Genomic DNA, 19,389 nt, shown 5'->3' with positions numbered 1-19,389 from the left:
GTCCCGCGGCGTCATCAGGAGGGCTGTCTCCGGCGGTGTGACGTCATCGGCTCGGCGGTGGTCTCCGGCGGTGCCTGTCATCGGGATCAGCGGCGGCGGTGGTGTCCGGACTCTCAGGTGCAGCGGCGGCGTTCAGCGGGGCTTCAGTCGCTCAGAACAGCCCTGCTCATCTGCCCGCAGCCACACATGCGGGAGATGAGCAGGAGCTTTCTGAGCTACTGCTCTGAATTGTACAGCCCGTCCGTTCTGAATCTTGGACAGATTCAGAACGGCGGGTGCGCGCATGTAAATCGCTGTGTGGGCTATATACACAGTGATTTACATGCATTTTCAGGCATTTTCTGAGCAATTTAGTAAAATCGCTCAGAAAATGCCTGAAAATTGTGCTGTGTGTGGGGGCCTTAAGGCAATCTACACTAGTTTTTCTGCTCACTCGTTTTGGAATCGCTCTGCACGCATGGCTAGATTCCCCCTAATAAGGGATTAGGTCTCTCCTATCAAACAATGACTGATGTGTTAATCCATTGTTTTACTGACAGACTAAAGGAATCCATAGCACTACTGTAATCTGTCTGTTACAATAACAGACTAAACAGGGCTATAATCAGCCTTTTGGCCTTTTTTACTCTGGATATCAGTTCACAGAACAAGAAGGATAACTGCATGACCTCATCCTGTGTCCCCTTCATACCAGGAAATTGCTGCAAACCACTACTGACAAGCCAGTCCTAGGCGTAAATAGGGGACTGCATCTTATACCAGGTGGGATACAAACAAACGGACATAAAATGGGAATAAATGCCACCATTCACTATACAGACCCCACCATCATCAGGAATTTTGAAGCACCAACTGGACACCACCAACAATTATTTTTAGCATTCAATCAGTCTAGGAAGAGACTATTCTCTATCGCCATGGAATATAAGCAGAATATATAACAATACTGTACATGGATCCCAAAACATTATGTATTTCCATACACATTTAAATCTGGGGAAAAATATCAATAAAAACTAGTTCGGGGATTATTAAACAAAAAGAAAAAAGTACAACACGATTATCCATTGGGGAGGCAGTAAAATGTTATGCACTTGACAGAGGACACTCTAGTTAACCTGCAGAGAGCAGAACAGTGTCCCATAAAGTATACCATTGACTTAAAACTGAAAAGCTAGACAAAATCTACTCTACATCTCACACACCTCTTGCTACTTTCAAGTAATCTGTAGACCAACATTAAATGCTTCTATGTTGCAACAATTCTAACACACCATAAATTTGGCAACAGCCAACCTTGTCAAGAGACTGCAATTTTTAAATTGAGAAACCAGATCAAGTTTTGGGGGATACTTAGTAATGCATTACTTTGTACAGCTAAAATTATCAGTATGTACTAGTTTGTGTGTCCTTTTTGGCACATGTTGCAATCTTGCATTTTTTAAATGTTCTCCAACAATGCACTTTACAGGCAGCATTACAATTGGCTATTTGTGATTTCTAAATATATATTCGGTACTTGTTTCCTATCTGGGCGCCCACTAAGTTAATTGCGCACCATGCTATTCTCCGTAGAGAAATCTGATCGCATCGCATCGTACACATACACGATATTGAACGATGCGATGCGATGCGATCCGATTCGATTTCCCATAGGAAACAATGTGAAATGGCTCAATTTAGCCAAATTATCATAGGAACAATAGTAAATGGGCCAAAAACACCCCTGAACATTGAAATGTCCCCCCCAAAAGTAGTTGACGCCACCCCGCCATCAACGTGAACCCGAAGCGTGGCGAGCGCAGCGAGCCCGCGAGGGGCGGCGGTACGCGTCCTCCGACCTTTTCATGCCCTACTATCCACTAGGGCGTGGAGTGAGAATAGAATAGTGTGGCGAGCCCGAAGCGTGGCGAGCGCAGCGGATACCTTCACAGGTAAACGCGTCCCTTCGCGGGCTTCCCAGGTGTCCGCGTCGCCATGGACACCTGGGAAGCCCGCGAGGGGACGCGTATAACTGTGAAGGTATCCGCGTGCGCTCGCCACGCTTCGGGCTCGGTGGCTCGCTGCGCTCGCCACACTATTCTATTCTCACTCCACGCCCTAGTGGATAGTAGGGCATGAAAAGGTCGGAGGACGCGTACCGCCGCCCCTCGCGGGCTCGCTGCGCTCGCCACGCTTCGGGTTCACGTTGATGGCGGGGTGGCGTCAACTACTTTTGGGGGGACATTTCAATGTTCAGGGGTGTTTTTGGCCCATTTACTATTGTTTCTATGATAATTTGGCTAAATTGCGCCATTTCACATTGTTTCCTATGGGAAATCGAATCGGATCGCATCGCATCGTTCAATATCGTGTATGTGTACGATGCGATGCGATCCGATTTCATTACGGTGCCGTACGTAGAAAACCTGGGCGCCCAGATAGGAAACAAGTACCATATATTCAGATATTTTAAAGTTCTACAAAACATAAAAATATTCTTACCTCCAAGAGGTGGTCCAGCCAGCCCAGCAATGCTCTGAATGAATACATACACTCCAACCCCAGATGCCATTTTCTCAATTCCAACAATGTCTTCTTCTGCGACCATTGGAACGTGAGTAGCGGTCACGGTCCCCAACATGCATCCAAAGAATACACTGCACACCATGAGTCCCCAAAAATTGTGAGCAAAGGGGAAAGCTGTCAAGGCCAAACACAAGAGGATGACGAAGATAAGTTCTATGTAGATCTTGCATATGGGTTTTTTATTGAGGATCCAACCAGCACCAATTCTCCCGAAAAGCTCGGCAATGGCCATAGCTGACAGCATGTATGCAGACAAGTCCTTGTCTATACCTAGGCTCAGACTGAGGGGGATGATGTACAGCGATGGGGCAAAGAACCCTAGTGTGGCAAAGAGGCCAAAAAGTGCATAGCATATAAAACTGGAATTTTTCAATACTGAAAAATCTAGGAGAGGTGGTGGTTTTTGCTCTTCTACTTCAAACTTCTCAACCAACTCCTTTTCTTCTATTACATCTGTGCGCTTCTCATTCACTGGACCATTCTTAGGTGAGGTAGATACTTCAACTCCAGAGTCTATGGAGTCTAAAGATGTGAGCGTCTGCTCATTTTCAAGCATGTAGGTAATCTCCAGGTTTTCTGTATTTGGAGGTTCTTTGGCTTCTTCCTGGGGCTTGATGACTAATGGCCTGAGTAAGGCACCACACACTACAATATTCAACTGCAGAGCCCCCACTGTCAGTAGACAATATCTCCATCCAACTTGGTCATTTAATGCAGTGATGGCTGAAATAAAACAAAATATGAATAAGATTAGCTTTATAAAATGTTTAATAACAGATTAGCACAAAACCAGGAAAATCTCGTGTGCTATGTTTATTGCAGGCCAAAACAGTCAGTATAAAACAAAAAAAAACGGGTGGTTTTAATGTTATGGCTGATGGGTGTAAATCTAAATAGTTACACTTTATTTGCTGATTTTAAAAGACGAGGAGAATAAATTAATGCAGCATGTAGAAGTGTGGGTACTCTGTCAGTCTTGGTAAAACACAGCCAATGGCATGAATTACAGCTTCCATATGTTTATTTATTTAAATCTTTAGTTTTCCTTGCAGACACAGAAATAGTCTGCTGCCGCCCATACAGGGTGCGATGGACAGGTGCGAGGCACTCTCCCGTGCACATCACATATGTAAGTATGTGCTGCCTGTACTTTTTGAACATCACATCTAATTCAAAATGCAGAGTTTATCGCTCCATATGTGGGTGGCATTAGGTGGATTTGCATGTATTAGACTCTACTTTTCAATACAATTCATATATTAGGATATTGTAAGCTATTTCAAAACGTAAAGTCATGGTTATTTTGAAGTAGTTTTTTTGATCGTTGTATTGTTGAAATATTCAACCCATGCTGCCTTTGCTCAAGTTTTGTGTAAATGTATTTGGCCTTTGTTTTCTCTTTATACCGAAGTCCTAAATTTGCTGCATAATAAAGACCATGGTCCAAACATAAAAGGGTGAGAGTTTCAGAAAGTGAGAGATATTGGAAGAATTTACAGTTTTGTTTTTTAAAGCGGCAATTACATGGCAAAATCAACCTGTTTTTTTATTATTATTTTTTTTTGCAGTGTACTTGATTACCGCTTTAAAACAAAAAAGAGGGAACTCACAAAATCTCTCACCCTATTCCATTTGGCCCATGTCTAAGACATCAGACTACTTATTCTACATTAAAATTGGCTTTATTATGGTTTTATGGAAACACCCAGAAAATTAACATTACAAATATTAATTTGCCTTAAAACGAGTTTACAATAGCCTATATAATCACAGCTAATGTTCCCCTCCCCTCTATTGAGGGAATTAGTGTTTTGACTATCATCACCCAATGGAGCAATTAAAGTGTTGCTCCGTTCAGGTACACACAGCAGTCGGCGCTGACATTACGGTTATATTTTTTTTGTCCTTTTGACGAGCTGGGAAGTCATTTTATATCATTTTTGGTTGTTAAAAGTATTTCTTGATACTGAAGCACTGGAAGCAGTTTTGGGAGTTTTTCCAACTTAACAAGATTAAGGGGGAGATTCAATCGCCGTCGAGCATCTCCCGTGGGGGAGATGCTCGGCGGGCCCTATTCAATGCTGTCTTCCCCGACAGCATTGAACAGGGTTTCCTGTCAGAACGAGCCCGACATCTCTAGCGGTCGGGCTCGTTCTGCCGAGAACAGCCGGGAAGTGACGAGCTGCCGGCTGCAGCTCGTCACTTCCCGGCCGCAACTCGCGGCCACGCCCCCTTCTCGTCCCGCTGCAGGCGGGACATTGAATCCCGCCTGCGTATTCTCGGTCGAGCTGACCGAGAACGGGACTGGGTCACGGCAGGCGAGCAAGCTCGTCTGCCGTGACCCGAACATTGAATAGCCCCCAAAGACTGGATAGACTGCATCCACTTACTCATGCCAAGCGCACCTCCTCAGGTTTCCTCTATTGTCTCAAAAAGCAAAAATTTTTCCTATATTGCCCATTGTTACCAGTTCTTCTGCGTCTAAAGTATTTTCCCAGTCTCCTTATTTATATAAAATAAAATGGTATTACACCATATACCATTCTTTTATTTATTTTCGGTATCACTCTGAGTCGCCTTTCGGATGATCCAGTGCCTAACTTCATCTGATTAAGGACACATCTATCATATGCTGTCTGTTTTTTGGAGAAGAGGATATGCCCCTTACTCAAGAGGAATGTATGGTATTTGCATGGTGTTTTAAATCTGTGTAATTCAAAGAGGATCGCCCCTTCATCCAAAGGGACGTACTATTCTTTCAAAGGCGCCATTGGAGGGAACACCCATACCTCTGTTTCACATATACTATTTTTCTAGTGGTGAAGGGTCACCACTATAGGTTGTAACCATCTCAGGCTGCCAGGCGCACTGACTAACCTATCTTTTCTCTGCCCTTTTGAGAAACTATCTGATTACTGAAATGGCATAATATTAACCTTTTATATAAGCAAAGGTAATTTTGAATCATCTGCAAGGATGCCCAACCTTTTGCTCATGACCACCTTTTTTCCCCCTATTTAAGTTAATGTTGGCAAGTAAAAATTATGCAAAAAACTCCGGAAAGTATCATATATGCACATTGCAGAAATTGTCAACTTTTTCACATAACAATTTAAATAAAAATGTAATTGGTTTGAGGGCAAACTTTTTACATACAGTTGTAAATGACTGCAGGTCTAGTCACATCTAATTGCCAGGTTAACCTGGGGTCATGGCTCACTCCAAAAGGTTCCCTCAAGAATAACCTGGGAATCCAATACAAACCTTGGTAAAAGAGAACCCCCAGCAGTGACCCGGGTTCAGCCTGCAGGGTGTTAAGCAATTCAGGCTTTTGGTCTCAAAGGGGCATTTATAAGTCTCCTGGTACAAACTCTGTACTGTCACTAAACAGTTGGAACATAGCATAAATCTAATTACACAGAAAAACTCGTGTTTGGTGTTTTGAGACTCCCATGTACTAATGATAAGCAGATTAGTCTATCACAGGCATAATAAGCTTTTAAGATATGAAACCGTACAATGCACATTCTAAAACCAGTATAAGGTATGTAGATAAACTTTTAAGTACTGGGTGATATGATTTATGCAACAAATATTAAGGGCCTTATTCTGATCTGAGCTCAGTACAAATTTGTTCTTAAAATGGGCAAAACCATGTGCACTACAGGTGGGGCAGATGTAACATGTATAGAGAGAGTTAGGTTTGTGTGAGTTATTTTGTTCTGTACAGGGTAAATACTGGCTGCATTATTTTTACACTGCAATTTAGATTTCAGTTTCAGCACACCCCACCCAAATTTAATTGTCTTTGCACAGGTTACATCTGCTCCTCCTGCAGTGCACATGGTTTTGCCCATTTTAAGAACAAATTTGTACTGAGCTCAGATCAGAATAAGGCCCTAAGTGATACTGTGATCTAGAGAATGTGTGAAACTACACATTTTTACAGTAAATTGCTTCTTGTAACATTCAATCCATCTGTCACGTTTCGTGAGCTTGGTGAAGCACCAGCCGGAGTGTAACGGAGGCTGGGTGCTTTGATGTAGGGCTGTTGCATGGACGACAGAGCGGAATGAGGCAATTGGATAAAATTAAACCTTTTTTAATGAAAGATACTGCAATACAATGGTATAGGTGGTGGCACAATGATATAACTGTAGATATTGGATGAATAATAACTTGTTGAAGGTAATACTGAAGAACTTGCTGAAGGAGTTTGAAGATAATGACGTCTGAAGATATTATTGGAAGAATTGAGGATAATGATGATTTGAAGATATTAATGATAGGAGTGGAATAAGATGAAGTCAAATGGAAGGAGTCTTGCTGAATGAGGTTGTGGCTGCTAGGACACCAGGGAGACTGGCCACAGACAATGACTGTCAGGATCAGAGGGAGTAAGATGACACCTTTGGGGTGTTTAACCTTGTATCCTTAATGGCGGCAATGAAGGTTCCATGGAAGAATATGGATAAGCAGTGGACGACCAGCAGGAGTGGATACCGAGAAGACTTCACCCAGAGGATTGGAGTCAGGCTGCAGCGGAGACTGCAGGAATTGCCAGAGATGCACGGAGATGCTATCAGATGGACAACATTGAACTGACTGCCGGTCTGGCCCGGCTAGTCAGTATTTAAGTGCTGAGCTGTACTGTGATTGGCCGCAGGGATGACATCAAGGCTGGAGCTGCGAAGTATAGGCTCTGGGAACCAACAAGGTGGCCGCCGCCCGTTGTGGCGACACAAACCAGCCGGCGAGGAATACTACGCGGAGGCGCTGCAGCCAGTAGCGGAGGTGAGCGCCAGGGCAGAGAGCATAGCGTCAGGGCACCTCAGGTCGGAGACAGCACAGGGAGCAAGGGTAGCTACTATGGTGGTCGTGACACCATTATTGAAACTATGGGCGGAATTCAATACCCACCGGTATTTCCGACAGGGGTAATAGCGGCAGCCGCCTATTCAAGGCAGAACTCGACAAAACAGATCCGACTTTAAAACCAGTCGGATCTGTTTTTGTCGAAAACTGCTGAGGATTGTTGATAAACTGTCGAGCTAGGCAAAACTAGGCAGGATTCCGACTGTCGGAACATTCAGAATCCAGGATTGAGTAGCCCCCTAAATATTCATTTATCTGAATATCGCACATACTTCTGGACTTTCTGTGCAGAGGAGGAGCCATTTTGTCAGCTGTATGTGTATGCAGAATATGGAGCATGCTCTATTGTAAAACTGGAAACACACACACAAAAACTAAGACTGTTCCCTATCCCCTCTATGACACAATACACATAGCAGCAGTATACCTGGTGCAAAGGCAAAAACAGCAAAACATTCTCCAGTGGAAGCGACAGCAGTGACCAGTGAGCGGCGCTTGTCAAAGTACTGTGACAAGATGGTGACTGTGGGAAGGAAGCTGAGACAGTATCCGAGACCTGAAACAACATTGCTTTTCATTACCACATACTTCAAGCATCTGGAAAAAAAAAAACATTGCGTACAGCGAAAAATTTAATTATCCTCTCACATACCGCAAACATCTGGAAAACCCAGTAACTAATTTTTATCATTTTAATTTACTGTTAAACCTGCTGGAATAAATTGTAGTTTGATAATGTTCTTTCCTGTCAAGGAGTTATTAATTTTTTACTTGATTAATGTTTTTAATCTGCGGTAGAATCTCGTCCCTCCTATGTTCCATCACCAAATATACTGAATCCAAAGAGAAGTACTAATAAACTTACCAGACACCACACCAATCGTGACATACATCTCCACAACATTGCGTGCAAAGGAAGCCAAGATCATTCCCAGGCTTGTGAGGAAACCCCCCAGCATGACCACCGGCCTGTGTCCAAATCGGTTGCTCAGAACCGTGGAGAGGGGAGCTAAGATAAATAGGAAAGACAAAATCTAAGTCATTTGTGTCCAACTTATTGCAGCTCAACATAAATTAAAACAAAACCGGAAACCATCCCATGACACTCATTCTAGAAAATTAATCTTCAGCTCTATGATCCACCCACTATTTTATAATCAACAGCCTTCCATCAGAAAGCATATTCTGCCATTGGCATGTTATGCTAAACAGTAGCGTTCCAATTAGGAGGGAGATCCAGAAAACCAACAATGTCGTCAGTCTTTTTTTTTACGTTGCTTTTTGCTGTGTATTTGACGTAAAATAGGATTTAGACAAAATTTATTTCTATTTAGTACACCTAATTTCATTTGGAACCGTGGATGGACACAGATTGCCAATTTCCAGTTTATTTCTTATTTCTATGAAGATAAATGACTGATTACTTAATGTCAGCCAAAGATTCTGTCGTGATAATGCAGTAGTGTTAATGACCTCTTGTAGGAAAATACATCTACAAACAACAATGGGGAAGATTCAGGTTCATGATGAACTAAACCATGTGCACTGCAGGTGGTGCTGATGTAACATTTGCAGAGAGAGTAATGCTGCCCATAGACTTGTGAGATATTGCATGCAATTATTCGATTTCGGCCACATCTGGCCGATTAAATTGAATGATTGTATGCACAAAATGTGTACCATTCGACATGATGCTCGGCACACTGGTCGAATGTCTGGTCTTATGTGCTGCTCATAATTATTGAATTGCAGGAGCAATTGCATGTGGTTTTTAACCACATGCAATCCGCTGGTGGGGGGTGGAGGTAACGCTTTTTCAGCAGTGTGGGGATGGGGAGCCGGAGGGACCGCTTGCGGCACGGGAGGGCGACATTGTAGTTGTAGTGCTAGCGGGCTGCGGGGGTCAATCAGCGGTGGCGGCAGAAGTGTTTAAAACACTTCTGCCACCACCGCCCACTAGCGCTACTGTGGCGGCAGCATTGTTTAAACACTGGGCAGCCCTCTGATTGGCTGAGATAGCTCAGCCAATCAGAGGGCTGTCCAGTGTTTAAAACACTTCTGCCACCACCGTTGACCCCCACTAGCGCTACTTGAGCTACATTACAACACCGCCCTCTGCCCGCCCTCTTCCAGCACCCGATGTGCCATCTCAAGATGGCATGCTACATCGGGTGCAGTAAGGGGCCACTTTTTGCATCACAAGATGCGATCGGATTCGATGGACATCGCACTTTGATGTCGCATCGAATCCGATCGCATAAGTGTCTGGGTAGCATTAGATTTGGGTGAGTTATGTTTCTGTGGGGGTAAATACTGGCTGCTTTATTTTTCACTGCAACATAGAGATGTAGAACGTTTGAAATACACACCCCACTCAAATCTAACTCTCTCTGCTCCACCTGCAGTGCACATTGTTTTGTCCATTAGCAAACCAAATGTGCTTTCCTAATAAATCTGAATCAGGACCAATGTTCGCTCAGTACTTATAAGCCATTGTGTTCCTAGTATGCGCAATGTGAAACATGTTGTGTTAAGGGCAGGAAATCTTTAAAATGCTACGGTTTGTTTTTGTCTATAATTGCAGAAATATTGTTATAGTATTGGGACGTCCGCTTTTAAATACATTTACTTACCATTCAATGCTTTTACAAATTGCTTTATTGCTGCTAATCTATGTTATAATTGTATTGCATCATGTTTTTTAATTGTTTCTTTTCTAGATAAAAAACTACCAATTTTAAACAGTGTGTCCTGTTTCATTGATACCAGCTTGTGTTACCATTACATCAACTCCTCAGCGCTGTGTAAACCAGCTTTTTTTCCCAGTCGCAATTCTATGAGCTTTGTAAAAGGTTCATTTATTAATTAGTAATATCACATATGCTATACCTTATTAACAGCACCTGAACGGAGAGGTCGTCTTAACCCTTAGTGCAGTGGTTCCCAAACTGTGTGCCGTGGCTCCCTGGGGTGCCTCGGGACACATGCAGGGGTGCCGCGGCTTGGTGGTCTAGGACCAACTCAAATTATTAATGGTTAATTATTTATGAGCAAAACCAGTGCTGGTGGCTGCCAGTCATAGAATGTGTACAAACAGAAGCAAATCCTGCCCTTTACCACATAGCTGCTGCTAAGAATCGCATATAAACCCAATCTAATTATTATTTTTTTGGACCTAGGGGTGCCGTGAAAAAAAATTCAGATTCTCTAGGGTGCCGTGAATCAAAAAAGATTGGGAACCCCTGCCTTAGTGGTTTCCCCCCATTCTCCCTTCTCTCCAATAATTGCAGAAATAATGAAACCTTTACACCCTGTCCTAGTGATCCATATTTTCTCATTCGGAACATCTTTAAATAACGGGAGACCCATGACTGCCTCACTTGCCTGTGAATGTAAGAACAAAGACACAGATTGAGATGATCCATGATATCCTGCTGTTACTCTCATCAAAGTAAACCATAAGATCCTTGAAGAAGACTCCAAAAGACTTGATCACTCCATATGTGAATACCTCCACGAAAAAGAATGCCACTGCCACCACCCATCCCCAGCCTCCGTCAGGCACTTTGGTATAGACATTGGCACCAGAGCACTTCTCCATATCGGCCATCTTCATTTGCCTGGGGACAGGAAATAAAATAGTACATTGAATTAGATGTAATCCAGCATCCTCTGAAATACTATTAACAAATTAAGCCAAGAGAGGCAATATACTTCTTAAATGACAACTTCCTATGTTCAGACGGACATAAAAAGACTTCATATAATATTTTACAAGTTAAAGCTGGCAAGTCACATCTGCTTTATGTTCACAGACTGAAACCTAAAGCTTTCAAAGAAAAATACTGTAAAACCTGCATAAGGTTCTGTTCTTATTTGGAGTTACCTTGCTGCTTCTGGCACAGTGGGGCAGATGTATTAAGCCTTAACAAGAGATAAATGCAAGGGTGATAAAGAGAGAGAAACGTCCAGCCAATCAGCTCCTTACTGACTTTTTTCAAACAGCCTGTAACATGGCAGTTAGGAGCTGATTGGCTGGACGTTTATCTCTCTTTATCACCCTTGTATTTATCTCTTGTTAAGGCTTACTACATCTGCTCCAGAGTACCTTGAATCTGTGCAGGACTCAATGACATCTTGAGTTTATCAAGGCAATACATACTGCCTGGTGTCCGAAACCTCTGTCTTTGGTTACGGGTTCTCCAACTGGATAAGGTTCCAAAATCACACAGCACCAGAAACATAGGACAGAACATTGGACTTCATCTAAATTCTATCAAACATCTATGGAAAGAGCTAACGTGCAGTCAGGAGGCATCCACTAAACCCAAGACAGCTGAAGCAGTTTGCTGTGGAAAAGTGGGCTAAGTTACCTGAACGGACCATGCATTGAGAGCTACAAATATAGGAGTAATATACACAAATCCATTGGCTTATTTATGTGCGATCTGCACTGCCCATGTGCAGATCTGTTTGCAACGACTGTCAGTGTCCCCAGTTTTCTTGAATATGAAAGCCATTGGCTATGTCCTTGGATATCCTGCCAGCTTGAGGGTTACTCAGCTGTTTCTTCTGAGCGGGTGTGGTATATTTTCACGATTTAGTCGGGATCCCGACAGGCCGGACAGCGGGGCAAGGGCAACAAAGCCCCTTGCGGGCTCGCTGCGCTCGGCACTATTCTATTCTCCCTCTATGGGGGTCGTGGACCCCCAAGAGGGGGAATAGCTGGTGGCCATCGAGACCCAGAGTGTCTGGTTTTCACTGTCGGGATCCCGTCCGGCACCCCTTCTGAGCGATATCTTTCATTATATCGCCCAGTTTGTAAGGACTCAGCAGCAGATCAAAGCAGCAGGCATCTGATTACACAAGACCCCTCTTGCAACATCAGCATATTATCGCACATCAGCTGTGTCCAAAATAAGCAGCTGCTTGGTGGTCAGCGTACATCTCTTGCGGCTCATAGAATGATTTCAGTGATTTTCTATAAAGGTTTTGTAACAAAACATTTGTCAATGTCCTTTTCATTTGTTATTTCTAGAGACAGGATTATATGCATTTGCATATTTTGCCCATTCTCATTGGTTATTGCATATTTTACCTAAAATCTAGTGATGGTGCATATTTTAGGCCCAGTCCTCTTCCCACCTGCGAGTTACAGCACTACTTTGCCCTGCTGCTGCTGGCCAGGTAGTGGTAGAGTGTGCAGGCTGGGGCAATATGTCCACAGTGTGGGGAACCTTGGATGTACATAGCATCTGACACTGCTCTAGGCTGCCAATCTATGTTGATAAAAGTCAGTCGGAGCGGATGCCATTACGAAGCTCATGAAACTTTGCCTGCCCCTGGCCTGGGACTTTACACCAAGAAACAGACTTCTGCAGCAGAGGAGGTGGGCAGAAGGGTTGTGACATCACGCGGTGTGGAGGATTTGCCGTGTCACAGTGAGTATGCAGCGCAGGGAGGAATTTGCTGACATTTGGTCCATCGGCGCTGGAGATGAGGGTCCGTGTAGTTGATACAAGAAGAGCTTTGGACGCTACAGTCTGCTGTAGCAGTCAGGAAGGAAAAAAATCCTGTGTACAGCACTAGACATCTGCAGATGCTGTGGGACTATTTTTGAGGTTTATTTGCAACTAATTGTATGCTGATTTTTAAATAAGTTAAAAATTACTTTTTTTATTATATAATGTAGCATATTTTAACACTTTTTATGCATATTTTACATGCATATTTGCATGCATATTTCAAGCTTTTTATGTTGCATATAATCCTGTCTCTAGTTATTTCAAATACTCCGATCAATCAACTGCAAAAATTCTATAGATGGTAAGCATGCGAGCAGGGTCCTCCAACCTCCATGTCTGTCTGTTACCCAGATTGTTCTATCACTGTTGATTCCAATTGTAAAGCTCAACGCAATATGCTGCGCTATATAAGAAACTAAATGATCTGAATTCTATCAAATATGGAATAAACAACGCTGGATGCCAAATACTTTTGTTTCATTGAAAACAAAATTATTTTTTATATATTATTTTTTTTGGGTGGAAGGGTACCCAATCACTTTTGTTCAGGTCTGTATATAGAAATAGCAACATTTGCTATAGGTTCTTTGTCACATGAGATTTATCATTTAATTTTTGGACTTGGTGAGAACTAGATGATTTGTTAATGATGTATTTTTTTCCTGTCAGGGCATGCTGGGACATGTAGTTCCACAACATCTGGAGGGACACAGGTTGAAGACCTGTGGTTTAAGTGGTACCGCTGTTATCTTTTCTTTTTATTCTTCCCAGGATTTCCCATCACTCTATTTGGAGCCTGGTGGGCTACTGTATTTCTCTCCTAAGGATGGAGGGTTTTCAACTCTCCACGATATTTCTGCTAGGTGCAAATAGTTATGTTTTTGGCAAGATTTAGGAGGGTATTTAATCTAGGATCACGGCTGTCGATCCCTGCTGACAGCCGTGATCCTGGCCCGTTTGCGGTCAGCCTGACAGCTGAACGATAGGCGGGATTCAACATCACACCTGTGATTTGGCGCGAAGGGGGTGTGGCCGTGAAAACTGCTGTGGATTGTCAATCTGCGGCCGGGATAGCAACAATCCACGGCCATTATCGGCAGAACGGGCCCGACAGCTTCTAGAGTTGGGCTCATTCTGCCGTGATCCCGCTTCAATGCTGTCACTGCAAACAGCATTGAATAGGGAGCCGCCGCTATTTCCCCAGTCGGAAATAGCAGCGGCACATTGAACAAGTTAAATGTGAGGGGGGTATTCAATTTCAAATCCATTTTCCCCGACTGTCGGAATAGATTCTGGCAGTATGAAACTCAGACAATGCACATTCCACTTTAAACAAAGTCGAATCTGCATGTGGAGAATCCCTGCCGAGATTAAATATTAATGGGCAATATTTCATTGAATACCCCACTAAAATGGTAATGCTTATTTAATCTACAATCATTCATTGCTATTTGAAGTGGTGGTAACATTTTAGAGTGCATATATATTTATCTTTATAGGCTACACCTATATTGGCACAGCTAGTATGAAGCACCAGGACATGCTCTTGTACCTGTACTGAAATCATTATAAAGAGTTGTTCTATTGACTAGAAAGATGGTATATTATGTCAAAGGCAGAAGGTACTGTAACTAATGTAAAAAAAGGAAACAAAGAACAGGACACACACATGGATCCAAGAAAACTACACCAAGGCACGGGTGACAGTACTGGATCTATCAATAAAGTGCTAAGATACTGTATATTCCCTGTGACACTAATGAAGACAGTTGGTCAGGGTATAACATTTCATATGTGTGAAAAGTTGTATTCTTTTAGCTGAAATCTTTGTACACAGTATACTTACAGTTCCCAGCCAAAAGCAAGTTCTGCACAGCAGCGAGACCTTATTGACACTAAATATCTATTTTGAGTAGTGTGTTCACACTGCTATTGCTACAATTTATAATAGCACACTCCACGAGTCATGGCTCTCAAGGAAACAACTGTTCTGTAATGTATGCAGCAACCAACTTATGGCATGATTGCATATTTCTGGTTCCACAGGGTATACAGTCGGCGAAAGGAGATTTTTTTTATAGCAAAGTGTACAGAAAAGTGATGTCTATCTAGTAGTTGTTTCCTCTGTAAAATAGGCACAAAAATGTAAAAAAGTCTAGGTACTGTGTGTGTGTATGTATGTCAAGGCTCGACAAACCCTGGGGGCCAGGTCGCCACGGCGACCAGATTCTAATTCCTGGCGACTAGATTTTGGGGGAAGGAAGAAGAATCTGTCAGAGTGGGCTTGCATTGTGGTAGTCAACCCCTCCCCCTGGCTTTAGTGTATGTCCACTAGCCTCCAAACTTAAATAAATAAATGTCCGTTGTGGTGCTGCTATAACAAAACTCCAGACGGCATCTCAAGCTAATTGGAGTTTGCGGTTCGGGAGCCAATCAGGAGCGGCAGTGGTAGCTTGGCTCCTAATTGGCTCTCGGACCAGGCTCTGGAGGACTTGGGATCTTGCGCGAGTTTTGAAATAGCCGCGGCGGACCAAGGAGCAGCAAGTTAGCTTTAGCTCATGGCTCAGCTTCCCTTCAGCAGGCTGGTTGCGTAGGTGCAGTGTGGGGTCAGTGTGATTGCAGCTGTGGTGTTGTCTGAGGGCCCAAGAGGAAGCTGTGGTCCCCAGTTCACTGAATTTGAGCAGCAGGAAACAGAGTTCCCGCTGAACGCAGCAAGACTTCAGTGACGCCACGCATGCCGGTGAGAGGGCCGGGATCGGGGCAGAGATCGGGTCACTGGCTGCAGCGGCTCTGATGCTGGGAAGAGGTGGGTGACAGGGCGGGCTGAGCTAGTTACATGCCCTGCTGCAGACAGGACAGAGGATGTTCGGGGGATATATTGTGAGCATTGATGTGGCTGCAGAAATAAGTGTAGCATCTCAAAGTAATAGAGTCCCCTTTCCCCTCTGGCACTGACAAATACATGCAGCTACGGCATGTGATGGCACTGGTGATGCTCCTGTGCCACTGACAGGTGAGCTTGTTTTCTTCTCAAAATTTGTATATTTGTTTCGGTACTTGTGTATTATAGCGGCGCCCCCGATGTGCATCGCGCGATGTTTTTATTGCATGGCATGCGATTGTTGCCCCCTATGAGATGAAAGATCGTATAAGCACCATAAAGGGTGCTTTTAAGCACCCTAATGGGTGCTTACAATGTGAAATGCACCCCCACGCCACCCTTCCCCCCCCCACTATAAACGTGAACCCGAAGCGTGGCGAGCGCGGCGGTACGCGTCCTCCGACCTTTTCATACCCCCACTATCCACGTCGGCGTGGAGTTGAGAATAGAAAGTGTGGCGAGCGCACGCGGATACCTTCACCGGTATCTTGAGTCCCCTTGCGGGCGTCACAGGTATCCGCGTCCGCTCGCCACGCTTCGGGCTCGGTGGCTCGCCACACTTTCTATTCTCAACTCCACGCCGACGTGGATAGTGGGGGTATGAAAAGGTCGGAGGACGCGTACCGCCGCCGCTCGCCACGCTTCGGGTTCATGTTTATAGTGGGGGGGTGGCGTGGGGGTGCATTTCACATTGTAAGCACCCATTAGGGTGCTTATACAATGTTGCATCGCATTGTATGGCATTGTATGCCATGTACAATGTCATAAAATTTTAAAATTGTATGACATTGTACAGTATCGCGCGATATCGCGTCGCATCGCATACCATCGTATGCTTTATGGTATGCGATGTGATGGGCGCCGCCAAAATACACAAGTACCTTTGTTTTGTGCAGTCTGTGAAGAATCCTATTTAGTTACTTTTTTTGTACTACTGTGTATATTGAAGTCTTTTGGTTTTTGCTCCAGCAGGGCTATGTCATAGATTGTGAGCTAGCCAACAGGGCCTTCTTACTTCTTTTCTAGAACCCATTCTTGTTTGACTGGTTTGATCCCAGTTGTCATTTTAAGTTAATAAATAATAATCATTCACCCCACATCCTAGACAGTAATGTGTTCTACTAACTGCAGCTGCCTGATGCACAGGATCATTTGCATTTTTCTGTTTGGTTGTTTAGCTTATATCATATAGTAAAGTATCAGTAGCCATTTACTAAGTCCATAGGCAAAACACTTTGAAGGCCCGCCCCAAAACACTTTCCCTATTATTAGCTTATCTGGCTCCTACATTTTTATCCTGGCTCCTACATTTTACAGAAATTTGTCGAGCCCTGATGTATGTATATAGATATAGCTATATATCTATATTTGGCTCTGCTTTACATTTTGTATTCTAAGTATACTTTGCCTGAGCTTGCAAATCCATGAAAAGTAAGTAGCTGTCCTTCACTGTTGGCAAGGTCTGCTATATCTGGGATATGAATCAAATAAGAACAAACCACTAAAACAAAAATCGAGCATCTTTATAATGTAGCAATATATTACATAGATGATATGGTCTCTGTTTATTGCTGGGTACACACTTCTGGCTTCACCTCTTATTGAGGTGAAACAGAAAGCAATAATGCCAAGATGTTATGATGATTCAGCTGCCGGAGTGGGGGCAGAATTGTGCAGCCTAACTCCCACAGAAGCCACCCAGCCCTGCAGGTTGGCACACATGTGAAAAAATAATAGCCCACAAAAGTGAACTTGTTTTGTAATCTGAATGATTTTTCACCACAACACAATGGTGTGATAGTGTGTTTTTGTGACGCAGGCGGAAGTAGGTCCTGAACCGGCGCTTGGAGATGACATGTCAAACGATGGGAAATCCACCAGCCGGGAACCCTGCGATGCCAGCCGTCGGCCAGAGGCTGGGGTCAAGCCCAGCACCCGGGAAAACTACTGCCACCAGCCTCCATCAGACCCTAGCCTCTGTCCATGAGGTGAATGGATGCCGCACACAGGCATCCATACACCTCCTTCCAGGCTCCGCTGCTGTCTGCACAGTTCAGCAGACCGGGGTGGAGGACACTGCGGTTGGGTAGTATGGGCTCCCCCATTGGTGGAAACGGGTCCCGGGTCAGATGACCCGGGCTACCCGTTTACACTGTCCCTGAACCTGGGTCTCACCAGTGTACAATTTGGAACACTTCCCGGGTTGAATTGCCGGGTAACTGGACCGGGTTTTTTTTTTTTTTACCCCATTTGCACCAAGCAGTGACCCAGGTTGACTCGGCATCAACCTGGGTTATTGATTTGGTGTAAAAGTGGTATTATTTATATCTATATAAGTGATTTGCAGTTATACACACAGAGGTACACTTTTATATACCCTATAAAGATCCAGAAACTATAACCTGGGTCCAGTGGCTGGGAGAGGAAAGACACCGGTAATGGGCAGTGGGAACGGGTGAGCTGGGTCCCATTAACTCCTTATGGAGAGCCGGCTTACTGGATCATGGGGATGCCATATCCAAGCGCTGGCAGAGAAGCCTCAACAGCCAGTGTGAAAAAGTTTCAAACTATGTACAATGGTTCCCAAACTGTATGTCAGGGTGCCTTGGGGTGACCTGGATTGGTTGTCTATGGCCAATGTAATAGGCAAATTGTGAACAAACAAAATAATCCTGTCCATTACCACATACCTAACCCTGAGACTGAGATATAAACACAATTTACTTAATTAATATTTTTTCCTAAATGTATTATGAGAAACATTTGTCTTAGGGTACTCAGGGGCGCCAAGATACAAAACCGTTTGGGAACCACTTTCTTTATGACATGGCTTGAAAGCAGTGTTCAGTGACCCGGGTTGGACTTACAATTTTGGTGTGAAAGCGGTTCCGCTTTATGTCCCGGCCATCCCTGCCATGCACTTCTTTCCTTTAGGCCTCCTTGCATGCACCTCATGTCATCTGTCTGTCTCCTCCTTCCTCTGGACTGTAAGCTCCTTGGAGCAGGGCCCTCTTATCTCCTATTCTCACAGCACTTTTGCGTTTCAATTACAGCTCTCTTACTCACCTAACATCTATACCCGCATGTCTTCTCGCTTGTGTTCATTCATTTCTACCATTGACAACCTGCCCCTGGTAACATGCAGACTGCTCCTCTGCATCTCCGCTGTATTGTGTACTCAGAATTGTGCTGCAAATTGTTACCTGTCTCTGCTTTAGTTCTTCAGTTACTGTTATGCTTAGTCCTGTGTACCCGGTATTGTTCTAATATGTGCCCTATGTACGGGCACTGCATACCACTTGTGGTGCCTTATAAATAATATATAATAATAATAATGTGTCAAATAGCATATTTGGAACTTACCCCGTTCTTACATACCATCCCCTCCCCCGCCAACAAACTTACACCTACCTACTTTACTCTGAAGTTAGTTACTAGTACTGTGCTATAAAGGGTGTTTTTGCCCAGCGTGTATGGTGAGAGATGATGGGGAAAGTCACTGGGATGAAGAACACTAATACACACTGAGCGTTTTTCGCC

General features: G+C 43.9%; 2 protein-coding genes across 7 annotated transcripts in view; one reads left to right on the top strand and one right to left on the bottom strand.

The window, feature by feature from the left end:
* The window catches only part of ARSG (arylsulfatase G), an 85,573-nt gene that overhangs the window by 7,987 nt on the left and 58,197 nt on the right, over positions 1-19,389 (top strand). The window contains exon 3 of one of the 4 annotated variants that reach the window (XM_083148121.1): positions 3,621-3,697. The exons of 2 other annotated variants lie outside the window; for them this stretch is intronic. The gene's annotated coding sequence lies outside the window, so the exon portion shown is untranslated. Of the gene's footprint in view, positions 1-3,608; positions 3,698-19,389 lie in introns of all 4 variants that reach the window. One more of the 4 variants, XM_083148120.1, reaches the window with a different exon arrangement.
* The window catches only part of SLC16A6 (solute carrier family 16 member 6), a 28,912-nt gene that overhangs the window by 3,716 nt on the left and 5,807 nt on the right, over positions 1-19,389 (bottom strand). For all 3 annotated transcript variants that reach the window (XM_083148117.1, XM_083148118.1, XM_083148116.1), the window contains exons 2-5: positions 10,828-11,063; positions 8,309-8,452; positions 7,871-7,999; positions 2,485-3,291 (exon numbers count right to left, since the gene is read on the bottom strand). In XM_083148117.1, coding sequence (XP_083004243.1) covers positions 2,485-3,291; positions 7,871-7,999; positions 8,309-8,452; positions 10,828-11,059 — 1,312 coding nt within the window. In that variant the 5' untranslated portion in view covers positions 11,060-11,063. The remainder of the gene's footprint in view (positions 1-2,484; positions 3,292-7,870; positions 8,000-8,308; positions 8,453-10,827; positions 11,064-19,389) is intronic.

The sequence above is a fragment of the Crinia signifera genome, chromosome 6, assembly GCF_055691185.1.
Source record: "Crinia signifera chromosome 6, ASM5569118v1, whole genome shotgun sequence".
NCBI lineage: Eukaryota > Metazoa > Chordata > Amphibia > Anura > Myobatrachidae > Crinia > Crinia signifera.
The sequence above is the reverse complement of the archived record's forward strand: the minus strand, read 5'-3'. Positions and strand labels throughout refer to the sequence as shown.